The 15000-nt window shown below is 36.9% G+C and overlaps 1 protein-coding gene across 8 annotated transcripts in view; it reads left to right on the top strand.

The window, feature by feature from the left end:
* LOC136828892 (sushi, von Willebrand factor type A, EGF and pentraxin domain-containing protein 1-like) overlaps positions 1 to 15000 on the top strand; it is a 757486-nt gene that overhangs the window by 641336 nt on the left and 101150 nt on the right. For all 8 annotated transcript variants that reach the window (XM_067087200.1, XM_067087201.1, XM_067087203.1 and 5 more), the window contains exon 4: positions 6637 to 6731. In XM_067087200.1, coding sequence (XP_066943301.1) covers positions 6637 to 6731 — 95 coding nt within the window. The remainder of the gene's footprint in view (positions 1 to 6636; positions 6732 to 15000) is intronic.

Below are 15000 nucleotides of genomic sequence, written 5' to 3'. Positions count from 1 at the left end.
TTCTGTCAGTCTTGAACGAAGTGAATTTTAGCAAAAGGCTTAAATCTCCTACGACGTTAAAAGTCTCGGGAGGAAAGAGGGAAATATAAGTTTAAAATGAGTATTTTATCTTACTCAGCAAGGAATGAGATAAATTCATAGTTATTGTTTGATCTCACCTAAGTCTTTAATTTTTGTGCCATTGTTGTCACTGTTTAACATTCCCGGTCAATTTGGGAGGTATATATTTCACCCGTATTAGTAATTTGATTATTATTTTATGTTTGGTGCCACGCTAAATGAAAAAAAACTGTCACGCATCTAAATGAATAGGAAATAAAAAAGAAACAGACTATTTAATTTCGATGACCCAGAACTTCTGGACCTAAAATGCTAAATAGTTCCTAAAATGGCAGAATACGTCGTTTTTCCACAAGAAGAGAGAAGAAAATGAAGTGAAAAAAAGCACCATAGAGGTAAAGAGAATGTGGTGACTTCAAGGGATTACTACCAATTTCATAGATACTTTAGAAGTCATACAGAGCGTTTTGCTGAAATCGTTTTGAATTGTCTAAGGTTGTACTCTGTTGAGATGCCTCCTGTTAATACTCGTATCAAAAGGGGTATTGGAATGAGACCCATTTGTATCAAAAGGGGTATTGGAATTTGATCCATTTGTATCAAAAGGGGTATTGGAATTAGATCCATTTGTATCAAAAGGGATATTGGAATTAGATCCATTTGTATCAAAAGGGGTATTGGAATTAGATCCATTTGTATCAAAAGGGGTATTGGAATTAGATCCATTGGTATCAAAAGGAATTGGAATTAGATCCATTTGTATCAAAGGGGTGCTGGAATTAGATCCATTTGTATCCAAAGGATAATTGGAATTAGATCCATTTGTATCAAAAGGGTATTGGAATTAGATCCATTTGTATCAAAAGGGAATTGGAATTAGATCCATTTGTATCAAAAGGGGTACTGGAATTAGATCCATTTGTATCAAAAGGGGTATTGGAATTAGATCCATTTGTATCAACAGGGGAATTGGAATTAGATCCATATGTATCAAAAGGGGTACTGGAATTAGATCCATTTGTATCAAAAGGGGTACTGGAATTAGATCCATTTGTATCAAAAGGGGTATTGGAATTAGATCCATTTGTACCATAGCTGTAGTACTGGTAGTAACAACACCAGTAAATTTTTAAAATGACAGAAATTACTCCTTTCTTTTCAGTTTTATAATGCAATATCATTACGATATTTTAGACAGCAGTGGAAGTAAACCATGCATTTGAAGGCTTTATTGGTTTTGCTTACAGAGTTAAAATTTCAAAACCGGCCAATCTGACGATTTACTCAACTTATACACTGAAATATCAGTTTGCAGTTTGCACTAATTTTTCAATGAACGAAGATGACTGAAAGTTTATAGAAATGCCTTTCTGTATTTGATGTCGTGGATTATGTGAAAATATACTATAGCTTTATTTTAAATGTACTGCCTGTGTTTAGGAATAATTGTAATAATATTATCGTTATTGGTGAAGAAATCCGCAGTGGTATAAATGTTAATATACATTAGAAATATATATACAAACGTTTGTATATATATTTCTAATATATATTTACATTTATATCACTGTGGATTTCTTCACCATTTTGTTGACTGATGCTATTATGAGATTTTATGGATTATCGTTATAATTGTGAATGTCTGTGAATGTTCATGTATGAAAACGCACCTATTTGTAGTTATGCAGTTATGAATATTTCAACTTTTCTGCTTCGTAATTAAGTAAAAATGCAAACGCAGCGAAATATGTTTTATTGGTAGTGAAGTAAGCAGATCTGATTGCAGCCGGAGGTACAGACAAACTCTAAAGAGAGAGAGAGAGAGAGAGAGACAGAGAGATTGAAGTTGAAAATTTTGCCAGACGTCTTGTGAAACAAAGCCTCAAAATTGGTTTCTGAGCAAAATGGGCGTGCAAAGTGAATCTCAAGCCTGGGCGGATTTTGGGCCGCGCCACTTGCGGCCAAAGACGCCCCAGTTGATCCTGAGGGACTTATTAAAGGACTCCTTTCAAGGGTGAAGGATGTTGATGGCGGAAACAACTATTCGATAAGCGAGGACTGCCGGAAATTCTCCCTGCCCTCCGGACTCTCGGCCCAGTGCAATTTCGTATGTGAAATTCATATATAATTATTATGTAAGTTTATATATGTGTGTATGTATGTATGTATGTATGTATGTATGTATGTATGTATGTATATGTATGTTTACACACATTATATATATATATATATACATGTGTGTGTGTGTATGTATGTATGCTTACACACTTTTATATATATATATATATATATATATATATATATATATATATATATATATATATATACACACACATACATACAGAGAGAGAGAGAGAGAGAGAGAGAGAGAGAGAGAGAGAGAGGAAGGGTGGGTGGGGTAGAGCAGAGCGCGCATGAACGAAATAAAAATGAAATTGCCAAGCGTTTTCGTGTTATTGTAATACATTTTCGAGGTACAGTGGTAAACGTAGTAAAAGCAAGTTACCAAGTGAACCACATAATGCCTGTGACTTGTTTCCGTGACTAACAGTCGTTGTTGTAATTTGTTTCTATTTTTTATCCCCATTTGTGTTTACTTTGTAACTTGCTTTTACTGTTTACCGTTCTACCTCGAAAATATGTAGAGGTAACACGAAACGCTTTGTCCATTCATGTTTCATTTATTTCCAGTGGCTTTTGCTATATTTATCGTCGATTGCTACTAGGTGATTTAATATATATATATATATATATATATATATATATATATATATATATATATATATATATATATATATATATTATATATATATATATATATATATATATATATATATATATATATATATATATAAGGAGTCCATTAAAATGCCAAAATGTAGAAAGTAAATGCTGTATTTCAGAGACCAACTGTCTCTCTCTTCAGGCAAGTAATAAATGAGAAGAGTTACAGAAAAGTGGTATTTGTATAGAAAGGTCCATAGGTCAGCCGTTACGTCACTCCAATTGACAATTTCTCTTTAATCTTCTTAATTGCTGGTTGGAGGAAGATTTTATCTATAATATCTGAGTCCCAGGCTCCTTTTGAGAAGTTCATCGTATTTCTTTAGTTAATCAAAGCTGATTCTGCCATCTGGCTTTTGAACCAACAATTGCTGCTTTAAATTATACGTGAGAAATTCAAATTTATTCAGTGATTATGGTTATATATGTGATTAAAAATAGCTGAGCTCTGTTGTCTATACCTAACTGAACGTTTATGCTGTGTTAATCTCTTGGGGGGTGATTTACCTCTAAAACCGATATAAGATTGGTCACAATCGAGGCAAGGGATTTCGTAAACTCCTGTCTTTGGGGACTGGTTTTTGTTGGACGTTAATCAGGGATTCGGCTAAGGTATTTGGGTAGGTAAAAGCAAAAGAGTCAGAGTTTCCAAGTGTCTGTGTCAACATTTTAATATTGAGGTGAGACGCACAGTGTATGTGGAGGATGGGTGTTATTCAGTGAATGAGTCTTCATTTTGCATAATCGAGCTGCCTTGCTGCGAAAGATTCCTGCAGTGCAATTAAGGTTAAATGTAAAATGGCTGTTTTCGTACTTGTCTCTTGAGCCACCCTATACTTGGGGAAACATCTTGATAGTGAGAAAAAGTCGCCTATGATTTCGTCTTGATAGATTTGATAATTGCTTACAAAAATCCTTAGGCAGAATAAGTGCTTTTTGCAACAGAGATTAGACAGTTTACTTTCTATTCAGTATAACTTATTTTTAATGTATCATTCATATTCAAAAGGAAAGAAATATTCAGTATATTTTTCGATTGTTTTATCACCGTGAATGCCTTTTGTTCCGTTTATTGGTACTCCAAATAATAAATTTATTGCAAAAGTGTATCGGGGGCAGGTGTCTCTTTTAAATAAATTTACCTGATTAAATATAGAAGGAAGCTTCAAATTCTTTTCCCTCTTCATTTCAAATGTTCTTACTCTCCCGTTTTCCCTGGAAGTGTAATTGCTTACTTTCTCCCCGTGCAATAATCATCGTATCCCAATAGGTGTCGCGCCACTTGGCCACCGAAGCCTTTGTTCTCCATTCTCTGTTAAAAAAAAATATATTACGAAGCGGAAGTGGGTGCGACTATAACTGCCATATGACGCTCATAACTGCAGGGCAGAAGTGCGACAACGGCGACTGTTCCTACGTGATGCATCTGACAGTAATTGATAATGAAGATGGTTATGGTGTCGCCGGCCGTTATAATGAGGCTGTTAATGAAGGCCATGGTGTCGCCGGTCGTTATAATGAGGCTGTTTAATGAAGGTCATGTTAGGTGGAGAGGGCAATGGTTGGGGGGGTGAACGGCGATAGGAATGAGCAACATACGAGAACATTTGTAAATTTAACAACAGCGAGAAGAGGGGATGATACGACTAAGATTGCGGAGAGAGGAAATTTCGACATTTAGGAAGAATGCAATGAAAAACGTTTTTTGTCCAGAGGAGTAAAAATCACGTGAGGTTATTTTCGTTTCTCTCTCTCTTATTCTCTCTCTCTCTCTCTCTCTCTCTCTCTCTCTCTCTCTCTCTCTCTCTCTTTGGAAGAAGAAGGGGCATAAGGATATTTTCGCTCATCTCTCTCTCTCTCTCTCTCTCTCTCTCTCTCTCTCTCTCTCTCTTTCTGTTCACTGGGATAAAAAGGACATAAGGCCATTTTTGTTTCATCTCTCTCTCTCTCTCTTCTCTCTCTCTCTCTCTCTCTCTCTCTCTCTCTCTCTCTGTTCACTGGAATGGAATAATTTTCGTATCATCTCTCTCTCTCTCTCTCTCTCTCTCTCTCTCTCTCTCTCTCTCTCTGTTCACTGGAATAAAAAGGACATAAGGCTATTTTCGTATCATCTCTCTCTCTCTCTCTCTCTCTCTCTCTCTCTCTCTCTCTCTCTCTCTCTCTCTCTCTCTCTCTCTCTCTGAGAGAAAAAAGGACATAAGGCTATTTTCATTTCATCTCTCTCTCTCTCTCTCTCTCTCTCTCTCTCTCTCTCTCTCTCTCTCTCTCTCTCTCTCTCTGTTCACTGGGATAAAAGGGACATAGGTTATTTTCATTTCACCTCTCTCTCTCTCTCTCTCTCTCTCTCTCTCTCTCTCTCTCTCTCTCTCTCTCTCTCTCTCTCTGTTCACTGAGATAAAAAGGTCATAAGGATTTTATTTCTCTCTCTCTCTCTCTCTCTCTCTCTCTCTCTCTCTCTCTCTCTCTCTCTCTCTCTCTCTCTCTCTCTCTCCAATTCTCCGGACGTCCGTAGCACTTACCATGTAATCCATTACTATTCAGCCAAACAATGAATAATTCGAATGTATCCAATCGGCCTGTATTTTTCTCCTGCCATTGTGGGCCGTTATTTTCTCCCCAATTTATTTTATCCAGCTTTTCTAATCATTTCCTACATCCGTAGTTATTAATTCCTTTTTTTTTTTACACCTATTACCTCTGTTTCCATTGGCACTTACAACCCTAATTCACTGTATTCCTCTTTGTAGTTTCATTTACTTTCTCATTCTTGAACATTCTGTTGTGTGAAGCTTGTGAAGCTTACTTAGCAAGTCATTGATATCTTCAGCATTTCTGTTGTGAGTGTTCGCACATAATGATTAAAGGAATTATTATTGTGGTTTTATTGTGATAAAAAAAGTTATTATTGTGCAGCCAAATTATGAGGAAATTGATGTGTGTGTGTGCGTGTGTGTGTTTGTGTTAGTGCTTGAGTGCGCTTGCCTCAGGCGATTGTCTTGAAAACTGGTGAAAGAATATAAAGTAACATGCCATATACAGTTATTAGATGACCTTCTTCTATAGGCGATTTAGTCAAAAATAAATCATTGTCAAAAAAATCACCTCAAAACTGGCGATTTGTTACAAAGGAAACCATCTCATCCATTATAGAATATTGTGTTTTTCATTCGGTTAAATACCATAACAACAGCTAGATATTTTTTTGCATCCTTTTTAGGGTACATATTTATTTCCATGTTAAGTAAATTCATTTATTCATTCATTTATTGCGAATTCATTTATTCACTGTTTTGAGTGGGCCTTGTCAAAGGTATACTGTAACTAATGCTCTTATTGTAATAATTTTTTAAATTTTTAATATTTAGCTACAAGCTTCTTAACTTTTCTGTTTCCTTACACTTTTTGATACCCTTACTACGGTAAGCATTGGGAAATTATGGAGAACAGTAATATGTGCAAGTGGAATGCGATTCCACTTAAGTTATCCCACATGGAAAGATTTGTTTCTTCGTATAGATTCTGTTCTTCAATGTTTACAATTTAAGTGTCTGCAAAAATGTGAGAAAATGGGAAGGTTTTGGTCTTTGTGGCTTTATATAAAAAATACACTCATCATTTGAACATTTCAAGCAGAACCTACATCATCATATATATTTTTATAATTGGAGACGATTCTTTGCAACAAAGGAGTCACGAATGAAAATCAGTAAGCAGAAGTAAGTTCATGTCTCCAACTCATTGAATCATCTTACTTTACATTGTCGTGAAATTTTTCTTGCTTTCTTTTTCCAGATAAAGAATGCGGTGAACTCGATAACCCGATGTTCGGCAACGTAGAGGTCAAGTCTAGAGTGGTCGGGTCAAAGGCCCAGTACAGATGCCAGGAGGTGAGTTTTCTCTCTCTCTCTCTCTCTCTCTCTCTCTCTCTCTCTCTCTCTCTCTCTCTCCATCCTGTCTAAATCCATTCCTTCCTTGCGTCAAATGAGAGGAAAGAAATCGAGATAAGTCTTCATCTCTCTCTCTCTCTCTCTCTCTCTCTCTCTCTCTCTCTCTCTCTCTCTCTCTCTCTCTCTCTCTCTCTCCATCCTGTCTAAATCCATGCCTCCCTTGCGTCAAGTAAGAGGAAAGAAATCGAGATAAGTCTTCGTCTCTCTCTCTCTCTCTCTCTCTCTCTCTCTCTCTCTCTCTCTCTCTCTCTCTCTCCTCTGTCTAAATCCATTCCTCCCTTGCGTCAAATAAGAGGAAAGAAATCGAGATAAGTCTTCATCTCTCTCTCTCTCTCTCTCTCTCTCTCTCTCTCTCTCTCTCTCTCTCTCTCTCTCTCTCTCTCTCTCTCCGTCCTGTCTAAATCCATGCCTCCCTTTGCGTCAAGTAAGAGGAAAGAAATCGAGATAAGTCTTCATCTCTCTCTCTCTCTCTCTCTCTCTCTCTCTCTCTCTCTCTCTCTCTCTCTCTCTCTCTCTCTCTCTCCGTCCTGTCTAAATCCATGCCTCCCTCTCTCTCTCTCTCCGTCAAGTAAGAGGAAAGAAATCGAGATAAGTCTTCTCTCTCTCTCTCTCTCTCTCTCTCTCTCTCTCTCTCTCTCTCTCTCTCTCTCTCTCTCTCTCTCCTGTCTAAATCCATTCCTTCTTTGCGTCAAATAAGAGGAAAGAAATCGAGATAAATCTTCATATCTCTCTCTCTCTCTCTCTCTCTCTCTCTCTCTCTCTCTCTCTCTCTCTCTCTCTCTCTCTCTCTCGTCGAAATCCATTCCTTCCAAGCATTAAACAAGAGGAAAGAAATCACATAACAGGAAATGGGAGTAGTAATTAATTATAGATTAGAAACATTTCATGTGAGATGGAAAGAACAGAAGGATCAAATTAGGTAAATAATAGCAACAGTTGATTCACAATAAACTTTTTTATTACATATAATCGCTACGTCTCAGGAGAACTTGAGTTGTACAACAAAAATTCAGGCAGTTTAATGACACTTTTAGCTTTCTGCAAATAAAACTATTGTGCCTGCTTTGTCTGTCCGTCCGCACTTTTTCTGCCCGCCCTCAGATCTTAAAAACCACTGAAGCTAGAGGGCTGCAAATTAGTATGTTGATCATCCATCCTCCAATCATCAAACATGCCAAATTGCAGCCCTGTAGCCTCATTAGTTTTTGTTTTTATTTAAGGTTGAAGTTAGCCATAATCGTGCTTCTGGCAACGATATAGGATAGGCCACCACCGGCCCGTGGTTAAAGTTTCATGGGCCGCGGCTCATACAGGATTATACCGAGACCACTGAAAGATAGGTCTATTGTCGGTGGCCTTCTTTATGCGCTGTAGCGGCTGTACAGAAAACTCGATTGCGCCGAAGAACTTCGGTGCATTTTAACTTGTTATTTATATATATATTGTTACCTGAGAATTCACTTTCATATAGTTATGTTTGTTTGCTTCGCTTCTCACGTTTATAAAAATAACAATTAACTGATCACCTTCCAATATTCTCCACCTGAAAATATTACGTACCATCTAGTTAAGTTTTAACTGACTGGCCAACGTGCCGCCAAATATTTCATATTAATTACAAAATATTTGATTGACTAAAATATGAAATGTATAACGTCATCACCATTAATGCCAGAATCCCCTAAGCAGAATTAGGTGTTTTTCCATTATCTTTTAAGTTGTGCACTTTCTGCTTCTTGAATTTCCAGTTGGTCCATTCTGACATCTACACCTTATTCCCGTGATTATCTGGGTCTTCCCATTGGTCTTCATTCTTCTCCTTACATATATACTATTTTGAGTAATTATTTCTCATCCATTCTCATCACATGCCCAGACCATCTCAGCCTGAAAGATTTGAGTCTACTTTCCAGCCACTGGACACAAAACCCCGTTGCAACTTCTTTATTTGTATCTCGCGCTGCTCACGAGTCATGAATCTTGGACTTTGTAGTAACACCTCTTGAAAAAATCCTTTTCAAAGTAAGTACCTTGATTAAATGCACCGTTTCATAATCACATGACGATTTCAGTGACTGGTTGGTTGAGTGGCACAGTTATCGATTACATAATTCCAAAGGATAACTGAATTAACTGAAGTAAGGAGGCAGTTACAGAATAAACAATGTGTATGTTAATGTATCAATTTGTCAGTTACTTGAACCATTGTAACTAACTTATCGAACCTCTTATACACAAGTTTCCTAACGTACATGTTTACAAAGCACAGATTGATTTCTGTAAGTCACTGTATGTATATATATATATATATATATATATATATATATATATATATATATATATATATATATATATATATATACTGTTATGGTGGTGATTCATAGCTGCGATCTTGTGAAGAACGAATTCATTCATGGAGTTATTTTAATACACCCACCTTGTATTCTACTATATAATAAAGTGTAAAGAAATCCTGGCATGTGCCTGTCGTGTATTGCAAAGCTTGACTTTCCGCGAGCTATTCAGAGCGCACCCGGACCTCCATGAAAAGGTCCTGCTTTATTCCTGCGCTTTCGAGATAACTGATGCCGGATGCTGAAATGAAGAAAAAAAAAAAAAAAAAAAAAAAAGGGAAAAATGTCCCCATTTAAGCTTCCGGAAAAATCTTTGCTGGACGTGTATACGTTTTTCTGTATGTTCTTTCTATATATTTCTAAAAATTTTTTTTTTTTTTTTTTTTTTTTTTTTTGACGATAGCCGAGAAGCGACAGTTTTCGTACGTAGCTCTTCATTGCAAGTTTTTCATTGCATTTATTAAGTAATTCATTTTTGTATCTATTCAAGTTTTCTCGTGTGCTTTCTTTGCGTTCTCTTACATTTTTCTCGTTATATCTTATTTTATTCTCCGTGCGTTTATCGCTTAAGAAGACGATGACTCGACGGATAAAGGCGTCCTGGGGAGTTCCATTCAGAAGGACGACGCAGCTTTAAAGACCATGGGAAGTCTTTCTTCCCTTTGTACGCCTTGTTATCCTGTTGCGGATATCTCTTTGAGAGTCGTTGCCAAATCTCTCGCGCCAGTTACGGGGACATAACGAGCACCCTTTGACGTCCGGTGACCGAAACGCAGTCTTTCTCCATAAATAGGAATGGAGCGAGTTCCTTCAGTGTTGTTTTTGGATGTCGGGTTTGTCAGAATGGGTTGGAGGCTCTGTATGTGTGTGTAACACGCACCCTTGAATGATTTTTTTAATAACTTGCGTTACGGTGCACTTGGTCAGATTATTAACTCTGGAGACAACAGAGATGGTGTATGTTTGTAAAAATGCATTCTTGGGGTATTAGTCTTTAGATTTGAGATTTACGCATTTATAAAATGTATAAATCTCAACATTTCCACCTGCACTGCGTGTAGACTAGAGGGCACAAGGTTGAATCTCTGAAGGCTGTTTGCTTAGGTTTGTCACAAAGGTTATTTAGGTGCAAAGAATGATGATCAAACGATGTGACGAAGTTTTTGAAAAAACATTTTAGTCCTACAGTGAAATAAATGGAATCTGGACAAATGTAAAAAACTGACAACGAATCTTTCACGTATACGTGGCAGGTCAGCTGATTCCCAGCTGTCGGCGGAGGAGAATAAACTTTGCTACTCTTTCCTTTGTTCGTCAATAAAAAGCTATGCTGACTGCACCTTTGTGATAACAAAAAGCTTCGTTCTTTGTGTAACTAGCCTAACCCTTAAAAGAAGCAGTACAGGACATTTTAAAGAAAGTTTGGCCATTGCTAACTGCCAAGAAACTTGATTCAGGAATAAAGCGATTCCGTAGTGCTTCTAGATGCTTTAGGAAATTTAATTACCTGTGTGTGCCAGATGTAATAAGGAATGGAGCAACTCCCCTGATTCCAGATGTTATGTTGTTGAAAATGTTCTTTTAGTCGGTAAAAATGGCTTAATTGGGAAATAGAGTGATTTCGTAATGATTCCCGATACCTGACCAATAATAATATTTATACCCTCAAGGGTGTCAGAGAGTCTTCAGCCAGTTTTCCTATTTAACAGAAAACGTGGGTTTATGGAGTATGCATAATTTGTTTTAAGATTTATTATAGCTGCGTTGACTGCATCGTCAAGGTATAACCTTGCTTCAACATAAAGAAGATTGATAAATAACTATCTACGAAAACATACACTCATATATACACACACACAATATATATATATATATATATATATATATATATATATATATATATATATATATATATATATATATATACATATAGATGTATACATATACATTTATATATATATATATATATATATATATATATATATATATATATATATATATATATATATATATATATATATGTGTGTGTGTGTGTGTGTGTGTGTGTGTGTGTGTGTGTACATGAACACATTGCAAGGTTGCTGAATGTGATCTCGGAGTCTTTAAAATGTGCAAACGCATCTCCTTTCTAAACTATTTTTTGAAAATACGTTATTACCATACTAGTACATTCCCTTGGACCGTAACCCTTTCTAAATATAATATGTTTTTTTTCCCCATAGATTCCTTTGTATCCTTCACTACACATTTCGTTAAAATACTGAGCGCGCCTCAGGTTATTGGAAACTCGGTATCATTTTTATGCCGCGTTCACAGTCACGTAACATTCTATTCTTTTCACACACAAAAACACACACACGCACATGTGCATATGTGCATACAATATATATATATATATATATATATATATATATATATATATATATATATATATATATATATATATATATATATATATATATATATATGTATATATATATGTATGTGTTATGTGTTTGTTTTTGTTTGTCACACCTTGATGCAGAATTCACTGTAAATGCAAAATATATCCAATCCCTTTCTGGTATAATTAAATCTCCATATGACCCCTTCATGATAACGGCTATATCTATGCTGCCTTTTCATTATACTGCAACTTGCACTTTAAATTTCCCAAGTGTTTAAGTGCGCATGCTCTCTTGTGATCCTTCTTACGTAATGCATAGAGTCACCCCTTCTGAATATTCTGCTCTGTACAGTTTCCTTTATGCGGTCACGCGAGTTTGTGTGTGTGTGTGTGTGTGTGTGTGTGTGTGTGTGTGCGCTACTGTAATCCCCCCCTGTCGGCCGTATATCTTCGGCCGAACAGGAGGACAATAACAGTGTTCTTGTGTCTCCCCCGAGGAATTTCCCCGTCGTAACTGGCGGAGGGCGTATTTGTGGAAACGTAAATCCGATAGAAAACACGCCACAAAAAATACCCGAGTGACATCCCGTAGATATTGCATCGTTGCTTCGTATGGTTTTCTTGGGGTGGGGGTGGTGGGGGCGAAGTAATGGACGGTCGGTCTTTTATACCTATTTATTTCGTGACGTTTATGCGTCGGCCAGTACCGGGGGGCCTAGGTGGGTCTGGGAGTATGTTTTGATTCTGTTATTATTATTATTATTATTATTATTATTATTATTATTGTAGGTGTTTCCACGACATTTAATTTATCTAAAGCCTTCTCCATTCGTCTTACAATCTTCCTTCCATCAACATGTAGCTGGTATATAAGGTTTCCTAAGGACTTATAAAGATTTCTGTTGTCTTAGGTTCCTTTCCTCTAACGTTTCGACAGCGCACTGGCAGTCATCTACGAGAGCACAAAAGCGAATGAACTGATATACGTGACGTACAAGTATTTATAGCAGGCGGGGTGTTTACAACCAACCCACCAATTGTAAACACCCCGCCTGCTATAAATGCTTTAAGTCATGTATCTCAGTTCGTTCGCTTTTCATAGATGACTGCCAGTGCTGTGTCGGCACGTTAGAGGAAATAAACCTAAGACAACAGAAATCTTTATAGGTCCTTAGGAAACCTGATATACCAGCTATATGCTGATAGAAAGAGGATTGTAAGAGGAATAGAGAAGACTCTATACAATGCGAATTGAATGCGGTGGAAACAGCTATAATTTTCAAAGCTACAGCCCGCAGAGGTCTCCACCCTAATTATTATTATTATTATTATTATTATTATTATTATTATTATTATTATTATTATTATTATTATTATTATTATTATTATTATTATTATTATTACGTGAAGGGCGTAGACCCTCTTTTAAGCATTTTCTGTTACAAGGAATGGCAGCATCACTGGAACTGATTTCATACAAGATCTTTTCAATTCTTCTCACTATTCTCTTTTCTTCAATGCTGATATCTGCCAAGAGCTTTCTGATGTACATAATCAGGGTAAGGGGAAAGGCATCAGTTCTGAGTGTGGTCCCTTTTTTATTCTGGTACAGTTGATATAACTGTTCAGTTATATTACGCTGTTTATCTTCCTCCTGCGTGTGCCTGAATAAAAAGTGACTACGTATATTCAGCTCTTAGCAGATAACAGCCTTGAAGAAAAGAGAGTAAGAAGAATTGAAAAGATCTTGTGTAAAATCAATTCCACTGGTGCTGCCATTCTTTTTAATAGAACATATTATTATTAGTAGTAGCAGCAGCAGTAATAGTAGTAGTAGCATTGCCTCCTAGGATGTTGATGGATCAAGTTTCAGGTATTTTTCTTAGTGGTGGGCTACGGCCCAACGAAAATCTGATTAGCTTTTGTAACCAGATCCAGGCTTTTCTCTCTCTCTCTCTCTCTCTCTCTCTCTCTCTCTCTCTCTCTCTCTCTCTCTCTCTCTCTCTCCTTTTGTCTTTCGTTATTATATTAAGTTACTGAATCAATACCAGGCCGCACTTTAGATTATTCACTGATCCCAAAGGATCGTTTGTGTAAACATTCGTGCTCATAGAGGGGTGTTATTAATGTAAGTAGAAACCGTTGGTTCTATATTAATGTTATTGTCATTACTGACATTCAAAGAACAATCACGTTCTGAATTGTTGCTCGATACACAATGCTTAAAGAGTTTGAGGACTACTGCTTTCTTGGTCAAAGATAATGCTAGTGACGATTACTCCGCAAATTTTCTGTTGATAAATGCTGTCCTTGCAGAATTTCTCACCGTCCTTCCGTTTTTTGGAACATTTCACATATCAACAGTTAAAATCACCTGTCGAGAAGCTCTGTAGGTACAGCTTATAATATAAGTAGGGAATCTCAAGAGGCTTAACAAGGCATTTTAACTCCTTCAGAACCATACCACTTGAGGGAAGGGCCCGTGCTGGCACAGAGCCAGCTTTATCTGAACCAGCCTGCTAACCTGAGCCGCCATATTTTTCCCCGCATTCGAAATTATCTTTTATCCTCCCAGTGCTTCCCCACCACCTTGGACTCTGTACTATAAAACTTCTCCTTCTATTGATGGTTACTTTAAATTTTGAAAGAGACGCATCTCTGTTTGTCTGTTTTGAGTTTTCTGTTACTAACTCCCAAAGAGATCGTTTGAAGTTACAGCCTGCTCTCGAATCAAGACCCCGTGCCAGCATATCGCTTGCTTAATCTAATATGACCAAAGACAAAAAGAAAGATTAGTCTCAACTTGCAATAGTCCCGGAAAGCTAAAGATGATTGTATTGTTAAAAACCCTCCTGCATTATTATTGTTCTTTGTTTTCTTTAAGTGTTCCTTGCCAGTGGTACATATAAGTGTTCCTTGCCAGTGGTACATATTCAATTCTCATGCATTTTATCTGATGTTGACAGGGATGTTAGTGGAGTCAGGAACCTACAGCTTATTTTTCCTTATTTCTTATTCAGCTTATGCCGTATAACGGCCCATTGGGTGTTTAGTACTTTGCCAAAAAGTAGCTGTATAAGCACAATGAGAGTCTTTTTATCACGCTACAAAAAATACTCGAATATTTAGAAGAACGACTGTTAGTACTAAAGAATTTTTCAGATTAATTTCATAATGACGGAATAAGGAGTAAATATTATCATGTACCCGATTCAGACGATGTGCTGACATGTCTATAATATGCATATTACAAACTGAGTGACCGGGTTTCCTTACAGAGAGAATGGCACTTACAGCGATATTGCGTGAGAACCTTGATGAAAGGGCGGGTGCCATTTTAGCTGGCTTCCTTTAGCAAAGTCGATTCAGGTAAAAAAAGCTCGGGGGTCCTTTCTTCCTCACGAGAGAATTTGTGTCCCTAAATGATCGAATGATCTGGGTCGTGTTGCTGAATCGTGGGAACGTCTGA

Source organism: Macrobrachium rosenbergii, chromosome 43 (genome assembly GCF_040412425.1).
Source record: "Macrobrachium rosenbergii isolate ZJJX-2024 chromosome 43, ASM4041242v1, whole genome shotgun sequence".
Classification (NCBI taxonomy): Eukaryota; Metazoa; Arthropoda; class Malacostraca; order Decapoda; family Palaemonidae; genus Macrobrachium; species Macrobrachium rosenbergii.
Note: the sequence above shows the minus strand (reverse complement) of the source record. Positions and strands in the feature narration are given on the sequence as shown.